At 39.4% G+C, this 26,253-nt stretch overlaps 1 protein-coding gene across 3 annotated transcripts in view; it reads right to left on the bottom strand.

Moving 5' to 3' along the window:
- Positions 1 to 26,253, bottom strand: part of grin2bb (glutamate receptor, ionotropic, N-methyl D-aspartate 2B, genome duplicate b) — a 152,862-nt gene that overhangs the window by 21,744 nt on the left and 104,865 nt on the right. For all 3 annotated transcript variants that reach the window (XM_072657869.1, XM_072657868.1, XM_072657870.1), the window contains 6 exons: positions 22,178 to 22,292; positions 21,605 to 21,813; positions 17,039 to 17,210; positions 7,967 to 8,120; positions 4,989 to 5,114; positions 3,035 to 3,264 (listed from right to left, as the gene is read on the bottom strand). In XM_072657869.1, the coding sequence (XP_072513970.1) occupies positions 3,035 to 3,264; positions 4,989 to 5,114; positions 7,967 to 8,120; positions 17,039 to 17,210; positions 21,605 to 21,813; positions 22,178 to 22,292 (1,006 nt within the window). The remainder of the gene's footprint in view (positions 1 to 3,034; positions 3,265 to 4,988; positions 5,115 to 7,966; positions 8,121 to 17,038; positions 17,211 to 21,604; positions 21,814 to 22,177; positions 22,293 to 26,253) is intronic.

Below are 26,253 nucleotides of genomic sequence, written 5' to 3'. Positions count from 1 at the left end.
CAGGAGTTAGAGACGGTTTGGAGCAGCGGTCCGCGAGTACATGGTCTAGTTATTTACTGACGAATAGACCAGTAGAAAAGGTCCAAAATTATGAAAAACAAAACTTGATTGGATGTCCCTTTATGAACAGTGTCCTTAAGGCTAAAGCTGTAGCATTAACTAGAAAGTTGCTAAGCCTCATTAGTCACAGTATAGTGGCCTTAGCTCATGGCAACATGCCATTGAAGTCAGACACACACCGTACGGTTTGCTATGCACAGACAAAGCCTGCAATTTATATGCTAACACAGTACAAAAGTAGTGAGTCTGACTGACATGCTGCGACATAGGTCTATATTTGTCACAAAGCAGTCAGTGATAAACAGCACAATATATTTCATCTGATATTTGGTCAAAATAATAAAAAAAAATCATGCTCTTTTTACTCAAAAACGAGATGTATTAGCTTGGGTCAATGAGACCTACAGAACCTAAATAGCAAACAACAGTTAAATATGTGTGATGTTCACAAGAACCTAAATTAGCTTGGTAATATATGTATTATTATGGATTTTAATTACAATGTAATGGGCTGGTCATTTTTGACCAGGAACACAAAACTAGTTAACATGAAATGTTAGGGTCAGGAGGGTTAAAAACAAACTAACTGACAGTAAAAAGCCCACCATACAAGCACAATGTGGAAGTTGTACATGGGGTAAAAATCCTGTTCGGAGCACTGTATCTAGACACTGTAATGCGCCATTAGGGCTAGGTCCAAAACATCCAGGAGACGAATGGAGCTCTTATTAACACTGAAACTTAGCTATTTGACCTGTAGGCACTCGGTTGCTTCAGACCTTAAAAGATAAATGAGATCTTTTTCCTCATTTCACAATGGGATCATGTCAGTATATCCTGTAAACCCATATTGCTACATCCGCATAACACCCAGAAGCTTTGCCAGACATGAAAAAAATAAAGTGCAACTTAAAGTAAAGAACAAAATCTCACCACATCAATTATTCAGTGGCTACAACAGCCTCTCAAAGTCAATTCTCCTTGCCTGTTTTAGCAGCTGTAACCTAGTTCCCATTAGCCCAGTAATTTCTCACTTCTAACGGCCAGACGCTAAGCTGCAAGAACATACCACAGAAACAGTGGGGACAGGCATGGCAATTAACGCGGCAGACCACCGGTGCATGCCAAACACCTAGGTCTATTATGAGCAGTTTAACAAAATTTGCTTACACCTATGACACAATTGGGCCTGGTTTCCCAGATCTGTATCAAGGCTAATCCTAGACTTAAACTACCTTTTATACCAAATTACCAATGCCGATTAGTCCAAGACTAGGCTTAATCCTTAATGTCTGGGAAACCGGCCCACACTACCATTCCAATTTCTGTGCTGTTGAGCTAGCTTGTTTTGTATTTTGCATTATGGAGCACATAAAAATACACAGATCAGCCATAACATTAACACCACCTGCCTGAAACTGAGTAGGTCCCCTTTTGGATTCCACAAGACATCTGAAAGTGTCCTGTGCTATCTGGCTCCAAGACGATAGCAGCAGATCCTTTAAGTTCTGTAATTTGGGGCCTCTGTGGATCGTAATAAGTCTTAGTGACCCTGTCACCAGTTCATTGTTTTTGATTGTTTTGTTTATTTTCTTATACCATATTTGGTAAGTTCTGACCATTGCATACCAGAAAAAGTTCTCACTAATGTTTTGGAGATCCAGTCGTCTAGCCATCACAGTTTGGCTCTTGTCAAAGTGGCTCAGATTCTAGACCATGCTTGACCATTTATCCTGTTTTGAAACACATCATCTTCAAGCACCGACTGTTCACTTACTGCCTAATATATCCAGTGGTCAGTGGTGCTAATGTTATGACTGACTGATGTACTGTAGGCTTAACTCATTTGTCCCAAACAATGACCATTATTCATTCAGGAATGTAGACTGATCTCCATTATACACTCACAGTATAGTCTTTCAGGTAATTAGATCAACCAAAACAGCCTAGACAACATGAAACATAGCCAGTGCCATCTCAAACACTGTTGTCTTTGCGTTGACAGAATACAATTCGGCATAAGAAGCTGTAAAACGGATCAATTTCAAAACCCTTAGAGAAAGCCTTTAGAAGCTAAACACAACAGTAACTTCGGGAGAGAATGGAAGCAAGCATAAAAAGGCTAAAAGCTAATGCTAGGCCAACCAGTGAAGGGAGAAGAGCTGGATGAGGGAAACACCAGATAGCCTTACCAGAGACGCTGGTAAAGCAAGTGGGTGCTAGGCTAAAAGCTAATTCAGCTGATCAGTTAAAATCCCCTCAGCTATTAAATTGCACACCATGTTAACCGGACACCAAGAGAAACTGAGAGGATAGCAAAATTATCCGGTTAGACTTGGGAATAATTACAAAAAGTAATATCACTGTTCTTTTGCAGTGCTAAGCCATGCTAGGCTAGGCTAGGCTATGCTACATTATTCCTGTGAACCAGCCAATAAAAGCTGAACTTATTATTTAAGTTTATTATTATTTTCACAGGCCCACCATAGAAGTAAAACCTTAGCAAGGAAATCATTCTGAGGCAAAATAACAGGGCTGTAAAGAGGCTTATAAAACGCATCTGAGCATGTATCACACACATGCTTAATATTTATACATCCATACAAAGATATGTTGTATATTATACATCCCATGAGGCATTCTTAGCAATTATACCAACAATCCTCACTACTCGGCAACGTGTCAATGTTAAGATTAGTATACACATCAATGTGTAAGAACTGTCCTCATGGTGACATTTTCTAATGTCTTATATTATAATGGCATATGTTGTATGAACGCTCAACACAATATACATGCATTTATCATATTCGATTATTACTTTCACCATGGATGGATGGTAAATGTTAGCATGCTTACAATAAATATGAAATACAGGATTAAACCCCAATCCCAACAATACTGACAAGAAAGGCCTTGGGGGCCCTATCTCCAGTGGGGTGGGGTTTTATGGGTAAATTCCCTTTGAGTCTACCTTTTTGTCGCTGAGGCCGGACACCTGGTCGACGTACTCTTCCTGGATCATGAAGGCAGCCAGGTTAGCTGTGTAGCTGGCCAGGAAGATGACAGCGAAGAAGGCCCAAACAGAGACCATGATCTTACTGGTGGTTCCTTTAGGGTTCTGGACAGGCACAGAGTTGTTAAAGACCAGACCCCAGAGCAGCCATATGGCCTTACCAATGGTGAAGGAGGGACCACCAGGTTCTGAGAGGGGAAGAGTGAGAGATAGAGACCATGAGAGACAAAAGAGAGAGAAGAAAAAAAGAGCAAAACAGTAGCACTGGAGTGAAAGGAGGCTCAGAGGAAGCGATGAGAAGGGTAGAGGGGCAAAGGAAGGGAAAATAGGATGGAAGACAGAGATTGGGGGGCAAAAAGAGATGTTTATAAGCTAGATGGATGCAAGCGTCAGCATGTTCTGAAGCGGTGGAAACAATAACTTGAGGTGAAAAAGGCAGAGTGCTGTCAGAAGGCTAGACAGGGAAAGAGAGAGAGCGAGAGGGGAGAGAGAGCGAGAGAGAGAGGCACAGAGGGACCTTACAGTGTGTAGTAATTATAGAGAATGAGAAGTGTGTTTAAGCTACAGCACGGTACAACATGCTTATGTAACAGAGGCGTGTCATTAAACATGGGGCTGTGGGCGAGAGGAGAAATCAGCGGCCTTCTCCCGGCTTACAGCAAATTACTGTACACGCCGCCGTCACCGCATAGGATATTCAGACACTACAGCAAAGGCTACAGTGTATACCCCATATGACTCCATTTATACCAGCCTGATTTGATTTGTGTCTATTCAACTACTTCTCAACTTTAGAAAGACTCTAGAGATCTATAAGCACTCAGAGCACTATATTAACTGTGAATACACAGTCATGACAGAATATTATGACCACCCCTGGTTTGGGCATAATATTAGCATACTATAGCTTATAAGAGCACTACATTAGTCTATAATTACAGCCTGTAGTCCATCTGTTTCTCTGTATACTTTCTAAGCCTCCTTTCACCCCGTTCTTTAATGTTTGGGACCCTACAGGACCATCACAGAGCAGCTACTATTTGGGTGGTGGGTCATTCTCAGAACTGCAGTGACACTGACGTGGTGGTGGTGTGTTAGTAGTGTGTGTTGCGCCGGTGGTACGAGTGGATCAGACACAGCAGTGCTGCTGGAGTTTTTAAACACTGTCGACTGTTTTAGACACCCCTACCACAAATGCATGTGTACTGCTTTCCATGAGGGGAATTTTAAGGAATGGTTTGTGTTTACAACAGTGGCGTAGAAGTGAATTACACTCTGTAACCGTAAGGGGAAGCTCAAGAGCACAAAAGACTAATTCTCGTATAATGCTGCTTTGAGGTCCTTAACCCGACTAAGCCATCCTGTCCAGGCCAATATTCACAGTAGACTATTCGATGTAGATGTGAACGTATAAATGCTTAGTTTGCTTGTGATGACAGCTTATTGACACCAAAACAAAAGTAAGACATTTCTGTACTGTTCTTACAGCACCCTTGCATTCACAAGTCTTTTAAAATGCCGGGAAACTCATACCTTTCACAATGAAAGGTCATCCCATGCTGACGTACACATAAACAGGGCTATAAAGGGACTGGTCTCTTATAACGCTCTTAAAAAATGTGTAGGTTTGGTCCAGTTCCTCAGACTGACTAAGATCTCAGTACAGTTAGGGTGTGCATGCAAATATTTCATATTTACCTCAAACCCTTTTACACCCTTTTAAAACCTTTATTAAACTTACACTGAAAAGCAAGATGTTCGACAACCACACTGGTCAGTATGCTGAGAAGAAGCACGTAATGCTTGCATGGACATGGATACATGATAGGTCTTGACATCGTGGCTATAATGTGTCGGGGTGTTTAATAGGTGTTCTCCCACTGTGCAAATGGAAGTGTGGGTGGGTGCGTACCTCTTCCGTCCGCCAGACAGCGGTTATAGCCGACAGGACTGAAGTACTCGAAGACAAAGACAGCGACGGCGGACACAATCAGCAGCATCACGAACATCATCACCCAGACATCAGCACTAAAGGGCTCTGAGAGAGAGAGGGGGGGGGGATAAGAGAGGGAGAGAGAGGGGGAGAGATAGATAGATAGAGGGTCTGGTTAATGAAGTGCTCATTGAGGTATCCGGAAGAAGTGATCTTATCTGGAACGCCACTTCTTTCGACTTGCTGAGTATGTTTCACTTGGGGAAGAGAATGTGTGAGAACAAAATTAGGTCTATACACACAGTTCACATGTTTGGAATCACTCCTCATATTAAATGAGAAACAAGCAGAAACAATGACTGACCCCTTAAAACCCTAAAGTCCTGTATGTGGGCCCATGCTTCAATTATTGCCCTCAAACCTCATAAGTCACATATTAGTTTCATCGACACCAACAGAGACCAAGTCATTTATTTAAATCTGAATAAGGATAAATCTGAATCCTTTAAAGGAGATACTGAGTCATTTATAGTATATGCTGAATCATTTATAGAAGATACCAGATCATTTTTTTGTAGATATTGAATCATTTATAGTACTGAATCATTTATAAAAGATACAGAGTCATTAATAGTAGATACCAGATAATTTATTATAAATACTGAATTGTTTATAGTACTGAATCATTTATAAAAGATACAGTCATTAATAGTAGATACCAGATCATTTATTATAAATACTGAATTGTTTATAGTACTGAATCATTTATAAAAGATACAGAGTCATTAATAATAGATACCAGATCATTTATTATAGATACTGAATTGTTTATAGTACTGAATCATTTATAGCAAATACTGAACAAATTAAGTATTTCTGATCTATTTAAGTAGATACTGCATCATTTATGATAAACACATACTAGATACTGAATCATTAATAGTAGATACTAAATCCTATATTGTAGATACAGTCTTTATATAAAACTAAAACGAACCCCACCTTTTGCAGATACGACAGTCCCACTTTTCTTGGAAGGCTTTTAGCAAGAGTTTGGAGGCTCTAGCACTGATATTGGATAAAAAAGGCCGGCTTGCAAATGACGCTCCAGCTCATCTCAATGGTGTTCAGAGGGGTTGAGGTCAGGGCTCTGAGTAGGTCGCCGGAGTTCCTCCACACCAAACTCATCTAACCGTGTCTTTATTAACCTTGCTTTGTGCACAGGGTTATGCGCGGTTATGCTGGAACAGGAAAGGACCTTCCCTAAACTACCGCCACGTTAATAAGCATATAATTGTCTGAGATGTCTTTGAGTGCTGCAGCATTAACATTACCCTTCATTACCCTTCACTGAGTTTTCACGGCCTACCGCGTCAGGGCTGAGTTATTGTTACTTCACGTTGCCTCCATTTCACAATTATAGCACTTACAGTTGACCGGGGCAGATCTAGCAGGGCAGAACGTCACACTTGTGGCAAAGGTCTCATCCTGTGATGTGTTTAAAGCCACTGAGCTCCTCGGTATGACGCATTCTACTGCTGTTGTTTGTCTTGACAGCAAGATTGCATGGATAGGTGCTAAAATACTTATCTTCTTTTTGACCTTATAATGGCCTTATAGTGTTCCTGTATAAGTTATTAACTTTGAACATCAACCACATTGTATCATATATTACTGGAAAGCCTGTTTCCTGTAGGATTCTCAGGCTCATTCTCAAAATCAGCTTTTCTCTACACTCAGTGCCACAAATCTCAGTTTGTAGAGATTTCTAATAGTCTTCTATATCCATGTTCTGAAGGATTTCACAGAAGTCTTTTTAATATTTCTTTTAGCTAGATTCATGATACATTTTGTACTAAAAAACAACCTGAACAAGTCTTTATAAGTGCACTGCCAGCAATTAAACAATTAAACGGTGACCTGATTAAACACTTCAGCAATGACTAAACAATCCAATCTGTAATCCCTTCTCTGGAGTGTCTCTTTACAACGAAATAAACATTTTAATTTCATCCAAAGACTAGATTTCTGCTTTTTAAATATGCAAATATATGCATATTTGATTGGATGTCTCACTTGCATATCTAAATGTTATTGTGGGGACAATTTCCAATTAAAACAACTGAAAAAATATCAGTCATCAACTGGCAGAGATTTGTTCTGATATCTACTGTAGTGTCTCAACAACTGTTATTATTTTATCTAATAATAACGGACATAGTACAGACTGCATTACTAACCACTACAGATGTTTCTGTGCTATTGCATGTATTCTTTTAATATTTTGTGAACAAGAATTTGTTAAGGGATATAATAATATGATCTATTTAACGTAACAACTTTCATTTGCCTTCATATTTGGTGAACACTTTTCAATTGCAAGCTTTCACAGTAATTATAGTGTCATCTATAGCTCCGTTCATCCCATATCTAAAACTTAAGGGTTAAAGAGAGGCCACACATCCAATGTAGAGTGTCCATTGGTCAGTTTCACACAAAACGTAGACGGACACACTAATCCTGCAATTACAGATCTGAGGCAGATGATGGACACACGAATCCACTAGTCAGACACGACGAGAGGCAGAGACGAGTATCTCAAACCGCCTTAACAGCCTCATAACTGTGGACATGAGTCACATATAATCTGGCAATGAGACACAATTGGAAGGGCAGTCTCTACAGATTCAGGGAATGTGTAAACTATGGTTCTGCGCTGTATTATCACAAAGATATTAATAGAAACATCAAGAAATATCGAATTTCACATGCCAGCACCTTTGTAGACTCCAGTAGGTTAAAGCAGTGATGGCAAGGATTTGAATGATAGTGGACTGTACTGCTCCAGTCAGTAGACTGTTGAATATTTTTTTATATTTGGTTTATTTTCAAAATGCATCCGCCAGGTAAGACTGACTGTGTTCATAGTGTACGTGTGCACACACTTTATTCCATACCTAGAAATGCAGAAGGGGACACTGTGCCGTTGCTACGGGAGACCATGACACTAATACCCGTCTCTATGAAGGGCACGGAGAAGTCAATGACCTCTGACCTCTCCTCATTGATGGTCAGAGAGCCCACTGCCATGTGGGCATTCTTAAACACCACCTGCAGTGTGGGAGACAGAAGGAGAGAGAGGGAGAGAGATACAAAGGTTACAAAAGGCTGAGACAGTTATGACCTACACGGCCAAACCAATGACTGAAACAGTGGATGAAAAAAAAAAAACGAGAAAGAGAGGAGCAGACTGAACAATTTTTGCACTCACAGACTGAAATTCAGAGACATTTTAAATCCACATTTTAACTTAATCAAAATACTAAGCAGCAATTTAGCAGCAGACAGTGATTGGTGTTAGCTAGCTAAGTGAATAAGAATACTAAGTAGTGATTTAGCACACACTGATTTAGCGAACATTAGTTCGTTCGTTGTTAGGTAGCTAAAATAGTCATAGTTACTCACCAAGGAGAACACATTAAGTTAAAACATAAGCATAAGTCATCTCAAGTCAGTCTAAAACTGTATTCAGGAGCTCATTGGAAGGTTGTGTACACCACACTTCATAAAGAAATTCTTCTTAAATGTGTTTTTTTATACTGACATACAAAGGTTTTTTTTTATTTGATAAATAGTTATTCTTCCAAAATCATCTTACGGATTTTCTCCTTTTTATATTTTTATACCAAAAACATTTTTTATACTTTTATACAAAATATGTATAAAATAATATAAAATATATCTTTTATCTATTCTAAAAACACCTGGTATTCTTAAAAAAATGTTCTTAAACATATTCTTAACCTCACGATCACCTTACACTTCAGGTTCAGAAGGTACGTCTCTAAAACAATCAGTTTAAATTAAGTAATTCTCAGTTCTCTATTTTTCAAGGAGGATTGGTTTCCTATTGGATGTTTTCTCTACCGCTTCTAGCTCTTGTTTACTGACTTTCTTAAAAGCTTACTTTGATTTTACTTTACTTTGTTTAGCGCATATTTAACTAAATAATGGGAAATCATGGTACGTGTCTTGCAACATTTATTGTAAGCTATAAAATGCAGCATAAAAAGCAACATAAGAAAACCGCAAACTGGGACTTAAGTAAATCCTAAGAAAGTTATTATTAAGACTTGTAAAGTTTTTTTTTTTTTTTTCTGGAGATCTACACTGAAAAACTTTCATATGAACATCTTAGTTTTTTCTTGTAAGTGTTTTCTTAGGTAAGCTTTTGTGAATCCGATATATGAAATATGATATTTGTTTGTTGAAAGATGCGCTCAGCACACAGAGAAAGTAGACATGGAAATGTGGAAAATATGCATCCTGCTGTTTTTATATTATGCTAAAAAGCTCACGAATCATACAGAAGCTCGTCCAGTACATTTTATTTCAAAATCACTGCCAACTTTAACATTTTTCACTGATGGAAAAGGTGTATGTCATATTCCATAAACGCATGTATTTTCTACAAGCATGAGTTTCCCACCGGTAAATACAACTGCTTTAGCCATCTGAATACAATTCATAAATCTGCATGTGGACATTCCCTCTATACCCCTTCACACAACTTGTATAATGTCCAATACCTAACAGTAGAGTGGGATGGTCTAGAGAAGCCACGCTTGAGCCTAAGATAAACAAGCCCAAGGTATACAGTCCACTAGCATGGGTCTGTGGAGCAGTGGAACTAGGCTGAATCACAAACATCACTACAACTCACCCCAGAGGTATAATAACTGCATTCCCTGTAGTGATGGAGCTTCATTAAATACCTTTGGAGCTTCATCCAATACGTTTGGGATCACAACTCATCCAGCTCCAATTCATCCCAAAGGTACTGAATGGAGCTCTATTACTCCAACAAAATCCAGTTCCACTTTATCTAATACCTCTGGGATGAGTTGGAGTGGTGTTTGTGATCCAGAGCTAATCATCTAACATCAGCAGCTGACCTCTTGTTTAAGACCGAATGCTCTTATGGCTGAATGCGATCAAATCCTTGCAGCAATGTTCCAACATCTAGTGTTAAATCCTCCTAGAAGAACAGAGGACGTTACTGCTGCAAAGAGGGGACAAAGTCCTTATTAATACCCTTGAGGGGAAACTGTAGGACAAGCATGCGTCTACAAACTGCTGGATGAAGAGTGTGGATGTGGAATGACTCATTTAACGTTAGCAGTGATAAAGTAGTGATCTATTTTATCTATGGATGAGTGCGTTCAGGCGGGGAGGTCAGGATCAGAGGAAGAGGACGTGCACAGTGGTTTAATAGTGCTACAAGGATATCCATTCATTCAGTCAGAGGCAAATTCATTCACATTTTCCTCAGTTACTTTCAACACAGAAGATAAACAAGGGGGCTCAAAATAAGTGAACATACAAAGACAAACTGGGTTACTACTATGGGTCACTAAATCTGGAAATAGTCATTTCCCCTTCTTCCTTGCCCCCTTCCCACTATCCTCCCTTCCCAAGTCCCCTCTTCTGCTCAGGTATATTTAGCCTTAAATATCAGAGGCCTGAGGCTAGGCAGGAAAATGGGGCAAAACAGACTGAGTTAATAAGGTGAGCGTATGCTTCAGAGACACTCCCCTACCCCACTTTCTCTTATCTCATCTTCACCAATACACTTATTTTCTCTTTATGCTTCTAATCCTTTAACCATTTAATGCTGAGGTAAGAAAATGCAGCTCAGACCCTGTAAAACACATCGGATATGAGCCAGACATTCCACATCCAGCACGGCTTCTTAGTCCCAGTCATTCTAAAGTTAGAACAGTGTATTATCCAGTACCACTTTTGATTCCAGCAAGATGAACTACACTATATTGTATACACTATATGTCCAAATGTTTGTGGACACACCTTCTAATGAATGAATTTGCCTACTCTAGGTTAAACCCATTGCTGACACAGATGTGACACAGCTTGTCTAGTCCCTGTAGAGAAGTACTGCCAATAGAATAAGACTTTTTGGGACAGATACACATGAACCTATTGGCACCATGCCTAATGCCAGGAGTGGGCTAGAGGGGTATAAAGCCCCCAGCATAGAGCTGTGGAGCAGTGGAACTGTGTTCTCTGGAAGGATAAGTTGGGGAGTTGGGGATGTGGTGGTGATGATCATCCAAAATTTGAACCTCACTAATGGTTTTGTCACTGAATGCAATTTAATCCTTACAGCAGAAACAATAAATGAGCAGGTGTCCCAATACACTTGCTCATATAGTATATTATGTAAATATACTAGTGGAAAGAAGTGTCAAATACAGACAATCTCACACATCTCAAGTACCAACATGGTTCTTTATGGAACCATAAGTGGTCTATTTACAGCATCACTCAAAGAACCATTTGAAGCACCCCTTATTTCCTAAAGTGTAGAGTACCTTCTCATACGTGTTTTTTTCTCTATTATAGTAAAGAAGGGATTTTATTTACAGCCTCAGGATATCTTACCCACAGAATAACAATCCCAAACAGTTCCACACAGTGAGGTATATAGATTTTCAATTGAAGAAGGAAGGTTTGGCCTCCTGCATTCAGATATGGGCATCAGAAGAGAAAAGGTGATATTGGTGCCTCCCTACCTTTAATAATGTGACTTCTCAATGTTGTTCTACAACAGCAGAACAATGCAGCACCACTTCTCTCTCCTAAATCTGTAGAGATGTCCCACCACAGAATAAGACTCCCTATAGCAAATAAATATCAACCTTTTGGCATTATGACTGATGCCGGGAATGTGCTAGAGGGGTGTAATATATAAAGGGGTAATGCTTTTGTCGCTGAATGCAATCAAATCCTCACAGCATTGGTCCAAAATCTAGTAGAACGTTTTCCCTGGACAGTAGAGACAGGTTCTCCGACATAAGCAGGATCAACTCAAGTGTCCAAATACTTTTGTCCTGATAGTGTATTTCTTTAAATTTATTGTTATTTTTAATGACTAATGCTACAGGCTCAGAAAAGGAAACTGGGCTCATTGGCCATTATCATTTTCCCCCACGTGAGGTATATTCAACTTCAAGATCACTGTACCAACAGTTAAGCATGGTGGTGGTAGCATCATGTCATGGGCTTGTTTTTCAAGCCAGAGAAACTGATATAGTGTACAAAGTGAATGGAATGATGAAGAAGGAGGACTACCGCAGAAGTCTCAGAATCTCAGAATAACCTCAAACAATCAGCCAGATGAATAAAACTTGGACACAGTTGGGTGATTCAGCAGGACAGTGACCCCAAACACAAATTAAAGGTGGTTATGGAATGGATAAATCAGGCTAACATTGAGATTTTGAAATGGCCTTCCAATAGTCCTGACCTCAAATATGTGGATTGTGTTTAAAAGTTAAAAGGTTTGTGCCAGGAAATTTACATATTTAACTGAACTTGACCAAATCTGTCAGGGAGAGTGCTCAAACCAGAATTCTTATAATCTCTTTAATAGCCTTTAATGCTGAGGTAAGAAAATGCTGCTCATACCTTGTGAAACAGTCTGCATTCAGCACTGATTCTTAGTCCAAAGTTGTAATCCAGTACACTCTCTAAAATAAATGTGCTAAAGAACCGCTTGTGATTCCAGAAAGATAAACAACACTGTATGTTCAAATGTTTGTGGACACCCCTTCTATTGAATGCTTTAGGCTACTTTAAGTTGCTGATGCAGAATTCTGCCAGAAGCTACCAAAAATAGATACGCATCCGGTCATGGTGCAACTTGATAAGGTATATTTAACCAAACATGTGGCCAGAACTAACATTTATGCAAAAGTACATAACATGCATATTACTTTCATAATAGTAATAATAATTACATTATAAAAATATCTATATTAATAACAAAAAATACATCTAGGGTTCAAGGAGTTAACAAAGTAAATGATATTAGCATTTGGTCATATTTGGATGTCAGTATATGTTTGTGTGTGTTATTTTTTGGGCAGTAACAGCAACGCAATACGAATGTCTTGAGCCATCATGCACAGATATTAAGCAGCGAGCGAGTCAGCTGAAAACATCCTGTGACGGATGTGACGCTAATGAACCCGACTCTAAATGAAAAGAAATGAGATAAACGTGCCACATTGGTTTAAACTGTGGATTAGCATATGCTTCTGCAATGGTTATTATTTCTAATCTATGAAATCTGAATTAAAACACCAGCTGGACATCCCCTCAGGCTGCCTCTGTCCCTCTCTCTCTCTCTTTCTGTTTCCCACTCTCTCACGCACTCTCTCCCCATGTCTCCCTTTATGTCAATGACTCATTCTCTATTTCTCTCTCTCTCTTTCATCAACACTCCTCTCCTCACACTTTCAGAAATACTGTGACATGTTACCAGGCTGAAAAACACGGACTTCATGTTTCATCAGCCTTTTTATAAAAGCAGGTCTAACTGCAAATCAATTAACAAGTCGAATGAAAGCTTGCATTTACTGCTGCACTTACACTATATGTCCAATAGAAAGATTATAATGTTACGGCTCCTTGGATTCCATGGATTGCTGGTTCAAATCTCAGGTGATGCTGCTTGCCATCAGCATCCAGAACCAGAGAGAGCACAATTGTCCCTGCTCCCTCTAGGTGGGTAGATACCATCAGCATCCAGAACCAGAGAGAGCACAATTGGCCCTGCTCCCTCTAGGTGGGTAGATACCATCAGCATCCAGAACCAGAGAGAGCACAATTGGGTAATTGGCAAAACAGGTCTAAGCTGGATTTTCATTAGCAACAATTAATGTGGTTTTCAAAAAAAATCACATCTGTCACGTTCTGTTGTGAATAATGATGTCCAAAACTATATACGTTCTACTGAATGTACATGTACCTCCTGTACAACACTAAATCCTCTGAATTACAAGAATATATGATTCTTTAAGAGCCACAATACTAATATTGCTATATGCAAGGTAATGCTGCTATTCAGTTAGACATCAGTAAGCTACACTGAAGTAAGGTGGGCTACGGCAACCGTATCACTCTGAGGTTCTTTGTCATCCTTCTTCTAGGATGACCACAAAAGTATTAAAGAGACGATAGCCACTTCCAGTCTGGGCATGTTGAGCAGTGTAGCCTGTATGCAGGTCAACTGGCAGGGCTTGTCAAAGCAAGCTAAGAACAGAAAGCTCTGTTGTGTTTCAGTGAGTATTAGATGAAGAACAGATAACTGCATCACAACCTAGCTACCGAACATCCCTGCGGAAACACCCAGCTCAACACCAGCATCTGCTGCTCCTTGATGGTCAAGATGGCTGAAAAGTTACTCATCCAGAAGAAATCATGTTTATTTACCACATATTTATTTATTTCCCACAGAATGTGACAGAAGCATTAGAGTGGAGTTTGTGATCCAGAACTGATCATCCAACATCAGTACCTGACCTCAATGAAGCCCTTGTGGCTGAACGCTATCAAATCCTCACAGCAACATTTAGCAGCATCGAGTGCAGAGCTTTTGCAGAAGAACAGAGGCTGTAACGACACACTCACCCTGCTAAGATTGCTTAAATTCACTCTGCATGGAGATAAAAAGGTCAGCTTACTTGACTGAAAGATTTATGCACTTGTTCCACCACTAAGAATTTAATTAAGATAAAGTCACCACTATTAGCCCTCGCATATGTAATCGACAGCATCTTTCTGAGCGCAGTGAGACTGCAAATTCTCCTCAGCTGGAACACTGCAAACACAATGATCACCTCATGTCAAGGCATAGTGGATCTACTGCAACTGGCCTAGCTAGCACGTAGCAACATAACTTAAACACATAGCTGGCTACATGATCAGCCTACCTGACACTCTTTAGTGTCTATTAAATAAGTGGTATAATTTCACATTAGATATCATTTTGAATGTTAATCTTAGGTGTTTTGACTGGTTTTAATGCTACTATACATTTCATTATGACCCACAGGGCTTGGTTAGGTACAATTTGTGTAATTTTGTCTCTGCACACCACCACCATGGGTCTAAACTGAAGCAGTCAAGATGTGATTGAAATGCAGGCCTTTAGGCCTTTATCTAAAATTCTACAGCAATCATTTAGGAGTTACAACAACCCACTGACATCCCCAAATGTTGTGGGGGAATGTGTTTCCTCCATTAAGGTTTAGTTTTACCAGACCTTCAGTTGGTGCTTGTTTCTGGGTGTTTCTTCATGAGTTCTTTTTAAGAATGCCCCACATTGTTTATATGGCCACTACTAGTTTCTGCTCGATCTCTGATAGGTTAGTTTTGTTTGTTTTTTTCAGTCTAATGATGACCCACCTAGGCCACCCCTGTGAACCCAAAATGAGCATGTTGAATGGGAAATGTTTCAAAATGTAATTTTAAAGACATAAAATACACAAAACGCTTATTTTGCAGTATGAAGCTAAAAATCCCACCTTAAAAAAGACCCGTAGTTACATTCTGCCGCTTGTAGCTTCTGCAATGGAAAATTCCATTAAAATGCTAGTGCTAGAGAATGACTCCAGTCTCATAAGTGTGCCGGTGTTCACCACACTACCAAGAGTGTCTTGCTATCCCTTTCTGCTGTGACACTGAGAATTTCCCCACTTAGGTGTGGGACTAATAAAGGATTATCTTATCTTATCTTATCTTACCAGCTTCTGAATGTGATGTCAGAAATGGTGTACTGATGTTATGTGACAGGATAGTTCAAATATCAGAGGCAAGGCCGACAAAGTGAAACCTTTCTGTGCTGTTTTAGCAAAAAATGAGGGAAGCTACCAACAGGAGTGATCACAGGAGTGAATTTTGAATTAAACATTCAAATGTAAGTTGTTTCTAAAAGGTTATTGCAGTATTTTTGTTAAAACCTTAAAGCCTGAGTTACAGCTGAAATTCTACACTTCAATCACATACTGATTGCTTAATTTCCAATTCAATAAGAAGAGAGGCAAAATTACAACAAAAATTGCTGTACAATCACTGTACAAACGCAAATATAATGAACTACATGGACTAAAATAGACTGCAAAACACCCAAAATAAAGTATTTACATGTGTTAACTAGCAATCTGAATAGTAGAATACTTTCAATAAAACACTGATTCATTCAACTGTTTCATTTGAGGTGAATAAAACCTGCTAGCTTGCTTTTTGTTACCAGGTCAAGTAAAAGACCTTTCCAGACAATAGTAGTAATAGTCAAATATTGTAAGGTTAAGATGGATACACCATATCCTGTGGAGTTATTATTGGGTACATGGTGAATACTGCACATCACAAAGGCTACACCTCGGGCTGATAGGCAGCTCAGTGTAGTGCAGATGCTGAACTTGCACATGTAAGCAACTCCAATATCACCTGAAAGAATGTCAGTTTCTACACAACCATGAATTCTTAATGATCTCACTGTGGTAGTACTGAAGAGTTCAATAGATGTCAGCCAAAATATGCTTATTCAGGGAACAGACTGCAGATATTTGAATCAATGACTACATCAGGTCTTTCAATATCTATGTTGAGCGCATCAGAGAAAAGTGGATCAGAGAAACGATCTCCAGGGGTAAAAGAAAAGCAAAATGGAGTGCAGAGGAAGGCGTAGAATAAATAAGAAATGACGTTTTTAAATGAAATATAAAACCAAATGCATTTCTTTACACTCCCTGTCCAATCACACACACAACAACATTCCAGTTTAATGTATAGAAAAAGACACACTGGCCCAGTATAGCTGACAGTGTATGGCCATACTGCATGTGCATGTGCCAAGACAATTTGGCTGCAGGTGCTGCTTCCTGAAGCTTCCAGGAATGTCACGGATAAACTGTCCAGAAGCAATAGCGGAGTTCCCTACAGAGATTTGCCGTATGCAACCAAACCAAGCTCTGACCCTGCAAGGCATGGACTTCACCAAACCTCTGAAGGTGTCCTGTGGTATCTGGCACCAAGACATTAGCAGCAGATGCTAAAAGTCCTGTCCAGATGGGCCAGCCTTGCAATGCTAATACATTCAGATTACACCAAAAACATCTCTTGTTTTTCAGACTGAATAAAGGTGCTGACGCCGACCTCACCTCTCCGACCATGCCGTTCCACGTGCCATTGATCTTCTTGCCGTGCTTGCCGTTGGTCACCAGATAGAGGTCGTAGGTGAACTTGACGGTCTTGGCAATCTTTTTGAGGATGTCTATGCAGAAACCCTTGCAGCAGCGCTTGATGTAGATCCCTGAATCTCCTGTTTGGTTTCTGTGGGAGGAAAAGAGGAAGACGTAAGCCGACGGGCAGAAGGTAAGGGGTAATCATCCTTGATATGAAGGTTCTTTAGGGCTGTTAACCATGAGAAATGAGACAAATGATTCAATGAAATAACCTTAAAATAACAGCGGTTCACAAAATGATCTGGATAGCCTGGATACTCAGCTAATGCTTACCCTCAAAGTGACTTGCATTAACCAATTATCTTGGGGCAACCTGGGGTTAAGTGTTTCACTCAATGGCACAATGGTAGGGATGGTATGTTACGAAGTAGGATCAGCCGTCTTTTAAGTCTGTGGTTCATTACTAAGAGTGCTGTGGCTTCTATTTAATAAATTACGTTTTACCTATCAATTATAAAAGTTCTGTTGGAGTGTGAAATCACCTCATTGTTGCTAGAAGATTGATCACGATATCTCACAAACTGGTGATCATAAAATAACTCGAGCAGGGCAGTCAATAATGGGTAATACATTTGATACACTTCATGCTTATGGCAGATCTTATTTTTTAAGAAATGACAGGTCAATATTGCCTACGTTCAGCAGTAATAATGGACATCACTGTCTTATGGGACAAAAGCCTAAGCACCCCAGTGGAATGGAGAATTATGAAAAAAGCTGATCAGTCCGAGGCTGTATTCCAACAGGATTCGTTTTTACATGAGTAGGTGGAGTAATGTCATTTTACTACAGGACGTGTGTAAAATTCATGACCGCTGTATGACCGATTTGCACAGGATGAGAAATCGCAGCAGGTGGGAGTGGCTACTCGATTTACTTACTGCCGTCCTGTAACCACTGATAGTTATGTATTAGGGTATAATGCCCAGCCTTTTAATCCAATTAGAGTGCTACAAATGTTTCTTTGAGAGATGCCACAGAAGAACCATGTTTGGTTCCATAAAGAACCATGTTTATCATAGAGATGTGTGACTGGGAAGAACCTTTAAAAGACCTTAAAAAACTCTCATTATGTAAAGGTTCCTTATCAATTTAATGGTCACATCTTTGTTACAAAAATGGTTCTTTATGGAACCAAAAGTGGTTCTTCTATTGACTTGCTTAAAGAAACTTTTGAAGCACCTTTATGTTTTTAGAGTGTAATAATGACATTTTTGTTTGAAAATTAGCAGCTACATGTTTGTAACACATATGTAGGCTTCAGGCTATAGGCTTCGCTATACAGAAGTGACCTTTGGCTTATCTTGGATTTGAGTGTTTACGTCACACAACACCCAAGGTTTGCTACAGACTTGAAGACCCAAGGTAACTAGTAAATAACTATTATTTACTAGTAAAAAATCAAGCACCTCAATACTTGAGAAAAAAAACACACCTTTACACACCTCAATTTGCACAGGATTAATAAAACCTCAGGTTATTTTTAAGGTTCATTTGACAGGAGGCAAAAGGTACCGGAATCTCTACTGACATGAGAATCTGCAGTACATAAAAATGACTGATATGGTGCATTCGGACGGGGGAAAAATCACAGAGAGACTCAGGTAATAATTACATTACCTCACCTCCCCATGTAAAAATAATCCTGTTCACACTGAAATGGGCTGATGTAGCGCTAGCAAACAGCAGCATCATCAGCATCTGTGCCTGCTGTAATATTTACTAACCTTAATTTAACTGATTAACTGACCTGTCCATATAGGTCACTAAAACCTGGGTTTTAGTGGTTAAATATGATGTTGTATTTGTTGTACTGGCATAATATTGCCACACTAACAAGTAAACAGTGTTGGGGAGGGGGCTTACTATGCTCTTTACAGTTCATTTGTAGAAAACAGTCTTTCAGTATCAAAGCTAGCCCTCAGGGAAATCTAAGCTACAAGCGACACAGCAGAAACATCTTGTAAATTGAAGCTATTTTTCAGCAGGTCTTACTGGATGATGCAAAATGACACATTTTCTAGGGCACAATCATGTCATATCTACATTTTCTGGGTGAAATGTGAAAATTCAATTTAGAGACTGGAAAATAATGGGTGGAGAAGATTAAACGTATCTAAGCAAATCATGAGCTAGGTCTATTTTCTTTTTTGCTAAAGGTTGAAAATGAACTAATTTAATGACTCCAAATCAGTGCTAATTGGGCAGTTTTAGCTACTAATTGTCAAACATTTTGAAAAAGAAATGCCCACAGTGATCTGGTAATATCTACTTGACTGAAAAAATAGCTATTCGTGCCAATAACTTATGAAGTCCGAATTTTCGTCAGAATATAAAATGTCAAAAGTCAAACATTTTAACCCCATTACCTTTTGTGCTCATTAAACTGGAGCAGATTTGGTTAGCTCTGATGGCCTGAGTAGTAGCTTTTCACAATAAGTATCTCCTGTATGAAACAGGGTGAAATTATCCTGTTTAAGAGTCTTTTTATTCCTGTCAGTGAACTTCAACTTGCACTTCTACCACTGTTATTCATCCCCAAAGCAGTTTTTCCCTTGTGTAGCACAGGTCCTCATGAGCATTTCATAGAAAATGTCAGATGTAGGACACTGACCAAGTGTGTATTTCACAGAAAAAGAGATTTAGCATGGTAAAGAACCGGTTGTATCACACTGCTAAATGAAAGCTGCATAGTAACAAACAGCTGGTCAAATGTAAAGTGTCCTTCAAGACCCTGGGACCCGAAATCTGAGTTTTCTTTCTAACAAAGTTAATCTGGCTCCTCAGGGCCACAATGCAAATGTACAAAGTATACCTTATGAATATCTTCCCAAAGTCTAATAAACATCTTCTGTATTTCACCAGTATTGCTCTTCCCTCAATGTGGAATGGGAAGCAGCTGCCCTGCTTGCCCCATCGTCCTGATGCAGCACCGTAGCAGGGAAGATCTGCCCACACCTGCCCTACCAGCACAGCATGTAGCCGGCCGCCAAAGCAGAGAAGCAGGAGGCGGCGGGCGCCAGACGGGGGGGATGACTGGGCACACAGGGCAGCCACTCCCCAGCCGTGGCTTGAGCTTGTATCTATATATGGGCTGGAAACTCGGTTACAGATATTGAAACCATAGTAAACCCTAAATACCTGTAAAATCACAACTGCAATTTAGAATATTAATACGCCCAGGCCGTTCTCAGAGAGGTGTGAGGAGTGCATTTTGGCTATATTTGAGAAGTCAGAAGTGTTTCTGCTCATTTCAGTATATCAAAATATGCTCACCAAAATATTTTTCCCTCGGTTGTTTTTATTAGATATGCATATATTATCCTTGTCTTATATTGTCTTTTTTGTTAAATCTTTAATCTTTTGAAATGATTAAAAACTAATTTGAATTTGAATGCATGACAATTTTCTGTGTGGTCCAAGCGTGGACCAGCAGTGGCAAACAGCCATTTGGGTGCCAACCTCATCCAGCCAGTGGAGCGATATATGCTCACTACCTGGGAATTTATTTATTTATTTATTTATTTTTAGAGTTTCTAATGCAGTTTGAGGCCTCTTAAAAAGTGGAATAATTGGTGACTAAATTACATGTTGTTCTGGAACAATCCCAAAGATCTTTATAAATATTATGTGTAGCAATATTCTGGACTGCTTGTGCTCAACTAAATCCCTGAACTGTGTTTTTTTAGTTTGTATTCATTTTTGAATTTACCAACTACTCCTTTATTAAAAGGTTTCTATTTGTAAACACTGGATGAAAATAGCTACAATACAACAGCTTCAAAAGCTACAAGTTAGCTTGGCTTGACTACCTCAATACATTACATTTGCTTTGTCTTTGTGTACCAATGTTCTGTACTGCTCATGTAAAGTAAATAAATAAATAAATCCTAAAATGTCTGTTTATTTCATATTGCATGCTGCTTTAGTTGGCATCTGTTATTAGATTTTTCAACAGTTCTTTGTTAAATAATTTGTATATTGTAAATACTGGATAAAAATAATAGTTGTGGGATACAAATGAGCTTGGCTAGACTTAAATTTAATTAAATGTGAAATACACCAAATCTATAAATAATCTCAACTACCTTTTAGTCATTTAGATGATGGTGACAGTACCAGAACTTATTTAGCTAATCTCAAAAAAGACGGAATATGGCCACACTTACAGAATATTAAGAAATTATGTTTTGTCACCGTATTTGACATAATTCCAACTTGGCTTCTGTAACTGACAGCGTGCAATTTAGTCACCAATTATCCAGCCACTTTCACGATTTAGTAGAGGCCTCGAACTGCTTTAGAAACTCTCTTAAAAAAGCACTTACTGAATGTGTCGGCTCTAGCAAAAACAATGCTCATGAGTCATTTGTGTGTGATTTGAGATGCAAAGTGAAAGTCCTTTCCACTTAATTTCACCTCCCCCCCATAAGAAATCAAAAGGCTGTGTTTAATAGTGAAGTAGGTCAATGGGCCTCTCACTGAGTTTTGAGCTGCTTCCTGCAGGGCACCGTGTTCCTCATGCAGGTGCCGCTGAGGGGGTCCACATCTTCCACAATGACGAATGGTGCCTCCTCAAGAGTCACTATGGATAGGTGGTCGTCTTCTCTCTCCTCGGCGTCTGAGTAGAGCTCGAAGCGCGGCCACACGTGGTACTTCATAGTCAGCGAGCCGTTCTCCCACTTGCCCACCTGGGAAGAAAGGTGGGGGGGGGTTGATGAAGAGGGAGAATGGTTAAAGAAAGAGAGAGTGTGAGAGAGAGAGAGAGAGAGAGAGAGAGAGAGAGAGAGAGTGAGAGAGACTTGAGTGCGACAGTGGAGAATTGAGAAGAAGGAGATAAAAAGAGCGTCTAAAAGGTCGGGGCTGGATTAACGCGACCTCAATTTGAGTACGTCTGAAAAGCTGGAAATCACAAAGCAGAAAGATGCAAAGAGGGGACAGGGCTGATTATGACGTCATGGAGGTGCAGCGTTGTGTATAGAGGCGTTTAGAGGGGCAGAGTGAGAGAGACTGTGAGTGAGAAAGAGAGAATACAAGCAATAGAGATATACTCACCCTGTCCCACTGTCGCTCCTTATCCAACAAAATAATAACCAGCTTGGGGTGCATCTGGTAGCCATCCTCACTAAAAGAGAGATTGCGTCCCTCAAATGTCACATTCATGAGGTATCTGAGGAGACAAGTCACATAACAATCACAACACATTTTAAATATCTACAATTCTTGAACTATAGCCATCTAGAATAGATATAGAATGTCTTAAACACCCATTCCTACATTGTCAGTAATTAAATGAAAAACAATGCAAATTGTTCCAAGAGTGAGGAATGCAACTCTTAACCACCCGTATTATCTATCATCATGTAACCATCTATTCTTAACCAACTGTAGGCCATATAGAACATTTTAACCAACTGTAAGCATCTATTATCCTTAAGTAGTTGCAGACATTTTAAAAGTCGTCAACCATATTTAACTATTGAGTATCCTAAACCAAGTCTAACCATCTAGGATTCTTAACTTATCTATGACTCATGTACAATTGTGGAAGCTAATTGTAACTATCCTTAACCAACTGTAATGTCTAGTATCCTTTATTAACTGTAGTATTCTCAACCAATTGTTGCATCTAATATCATAACCACTTATAGCTGTCTGGAATATTTAACCAATTCTAGCCATCTAGAATCCTTTACCAATTCTAGCATCCTTAACTACACTGTTGTCATCTAGTATCCTTAACCAACTGTATCATCTAGTATCTTTAACCCATTATAGCACATAGAATCCTTAACCTATTGTAGTATTCTTTATGAATTGTTGCATCTAGTATCCTTTACTATTTATATGTGTTTGGAATTTTAGGCAATTTAATCCCTAACCAATTGTAGTATCTAGAATTCCTGACCTATTGTAGCATCTACAATCCTTAATCAACTGTTGCATCTAGTATCCGTAACCCCTTACAGGTGTCTCTACTTTTTAACCAATTGTAGCCAACTAGAATCCTTCACCAATTGTATCATCTAGTATATTTAACCAATTGTAGCACCTACAATCATTTGCCAATTATAGTGTCTAGTATTCGTAACCCATTGTAGCACCTAGAATCCGTAACCAATTGTAGTATTTTTAATGATTTGTTGCATCTAGTATCCAAGTTGAATATACTAGGATACTAGTATCCTAGTATCATCAACAAGTTACAGCTATCTGGAATACCTTAACGAATTCTAGGATCTAGTATCCTTAACAAATTTTGAGTGTCTAGAATCTTTAACCAATTGTAGTGCCTAGAACCCTTAAGCAATGGCACTAATCCAAAATCAACAAGCTATGGTAATTTCTTCTAACAGTTACATGTAATGACAATAGAGGGAGAGTTCAGCAATACCACTCTTTTACTACTAAAATCATATTAATAGTGAATTTTGTTTATATTATATTATTAATCATTTAAGACCATGATTACACAATTATTTATTATTTATTGTTATTATATTTTATTATTAATTATAATGTTTATTGACATTCAGCAAAGGAAATGAAAGAAAAATTTAAGATGGAAAACATGCATTTTATTAAAAGTAAATAATAATAATAATAATAATAATAATAATAATAAACTGAAGTGTGAAACCACTCATTTCCACTCATGCAGTGATGCATTACTGTAAGTTGATAGGTGTGCCTACAATGTCTCCACAACTCTATGCATAGGTTTCCATAATAGCAGGGCATTCAGTTCAGAGCTGGAGGCCGTGACAGAATGGATAAACATGAAGGAGTGCCAATCTGGTGGCCTCCTGGTCACAAGATCATTATCATAACCTTCAGCTTCACTGGAGTGGAAAAGCCGGTGGGAAGGTCTATAGTTCCTGTTAAAATGCCCCCCCGACAGAGTAAACAGTACATATGTGACGCAAAAACTGAAAAGGTCTATAATGGTTATGAACAACATGAGCTCTGCCTGGTGACTGCCAATAATAATAGGCTTGAAATGTTGGTCCCACTTTATATTAAGTTATTCTATTAACTGTGTTATTATACATAAATAATCCAGGTGACAACAATGTAACTGCTGGTGATGTGTAAGAGCTCGTGAGACACGGTGGTGGTGTATGTATCTGTCCACAAAGTTCAATAAATAGGGTATCAGTAGCTAAAATATACTAAACAGCTCAACTTATCCAGCATCATTTTCCATTTTCCAGGAGTTTCAACGACTTTATAAACAGTCTCTTAAATTACCAGATTTTTCACTATGCGTGAGAACCCAGAAGGTGTTCCAGGTTCCTCTTTGGATATACAGTGAGGAAAATAAGTATTTGAACACACTGCGACTTTGCAAGTTCTCCCACTTAGAAATCATGGAGGGGTCTGAAATTTTCATCTTAGGTGCATGTCCACTGTGAGAAACATAATCTAAATAATAATTTATCTGTGTGTTACTGCTGCAAATAAGTATTTGAACACCTGTGAAAATCACTGTTAATATTTGGTACAGTAGCCTTTGTTTGCAATTACAGAGGTCAAACATTTCCTGTAGTTTTTCACCAGGTTTGCACACACTGCAGCAGGGATTTTGGCCCATTCCTCCACACAGATCTTTTCCAGATCAGTCAGGTTTCTGGGCTGTCGCTGAGAAACACGGAGTTTGAGCTTCCTCCAAAGATTTTCTATAGGGTTTAGGTCTAGAGACTGGCTAGGCACTCCAGAACCTTGATATGCTTCTTACGGAGCCACTCCATGGTTATCCTGGCTGTGTGCTTTGGGTCATTGTCATGTAGAAAGACCCAGCCACAACCCATCTTCAGTGCTCTAACTGAAGGAAGGAGGTTGTTCCCCAAAATCTCGCAATACATGGCCCCAGTCATCCTCTCCTTAATACAGTGCAGTTGTCCTGTCCCATGTGCGGAAAAACACCCCCAAAGCATGATGCTTCCACCCCCATGCTTCACAGTAGGGATGGTGTTTTTGGGATGGTACTCATCATTCTTCGTCCTCCAAACACGGCGAGTGGAATTAAGACCAAAAAGTTCTATTTTGGTCTCATCTGACCACAGAACTTTCTCCCATGACTCCTCTGGATCATCCAAATGGTCATGAGCAAACTTAAGACGGGCCTGGACGTGTGCTGATTTAAGCAGGAGAACCTTCCGTGCCACGCATGACTTTAAACTATGACGTCTTAGTGTATTACCCACAGTAACCTTGGAAACAGTGGTGCCAGCTCTCTTCAGGTCATTGACCAGCTCCTCCCATGTAGTTCTGGGCTGATTCCTCACCTTTCTTAGGATCATTGATACGCCACGAGGTGAGATCTTGCATGGAGCCCCAGTCCGAGGGAGATTGACAGTCATGTTTAGCTTCTTCCATTTTCTAATGATTGCTCCAACAGTTGATCTTTTTTCACCAAGCTGCTTGGCAATTGCCCTGTAGCCCTTTTCAGCCTTGTGGAGGTCTACAATTTTGTCTCTGGTGTCTTTGGACAGCTCTTTGGTCTTAGCCATGTTAGTAGTTGGAGTCTTACTGATTGTGTGGGGTGGACAGGTGTCTGTATGCAGCTAACGACCTCAAACAGGTGCTTCTAATTTAGAATAATAAGTGGAGTGGAGGTGGACTTTTTAGAGGCAGACTAACAGGTCTTTGAGGGCCAGAATTTTTACTGGTTGGCAGGTGTTCAAATACTTATTTGCAGCAGTAACACACAAATAAATTATTTAAAAAATCATACGTTGTGATTTCCGGATTTTATTTTTTAGATTATGTCTCTCACAGTGGACATGCACCTAAGATGAAAATTTCAGACCCCTCCATGATTTCTAAGTGGGAGAACTTGCAAAGTCGCAGGGTGTTCAAATACTTATTTTCCTCACTGTAAGAATACTAAGCAAGGTGCCCTGTGCAGTCTCCCATTTACTAGCTGTTCCAGATTTTCAAGAACACGTGGGAACTCACAACTTCTGATTGGATATAAGAGCAGTGAGCAAGGTGCACTGGGCAGTCTCTAAATTTCCAGGTTTTCCTGGACATGTGGGAACCCTGATGTTAATCCAGGATCCTGGTTGGATGTAGGAACATTAAGCATGGTGCACTGTGCAGTCCCTGAATGTCTAGGTTTTCCAGGA

Source organism: Salminus brasiliensis, chromosome 15 (assembly GCF_030463535.1).
Source record: "Salminus brasiliensis chromosome 15, fSalBra1.hap2, whole genome shotgun sequence".
Classification (NCBI taxonomy): Eukaryota; Metazoa; Chordata; class Actinopteri; order Characiformes; family Bryconidae; genus Salminus; species Salminus brasiliensis.
This window is presented reverse-complemented; position numbering and strand designations above follow the sequence as displayed.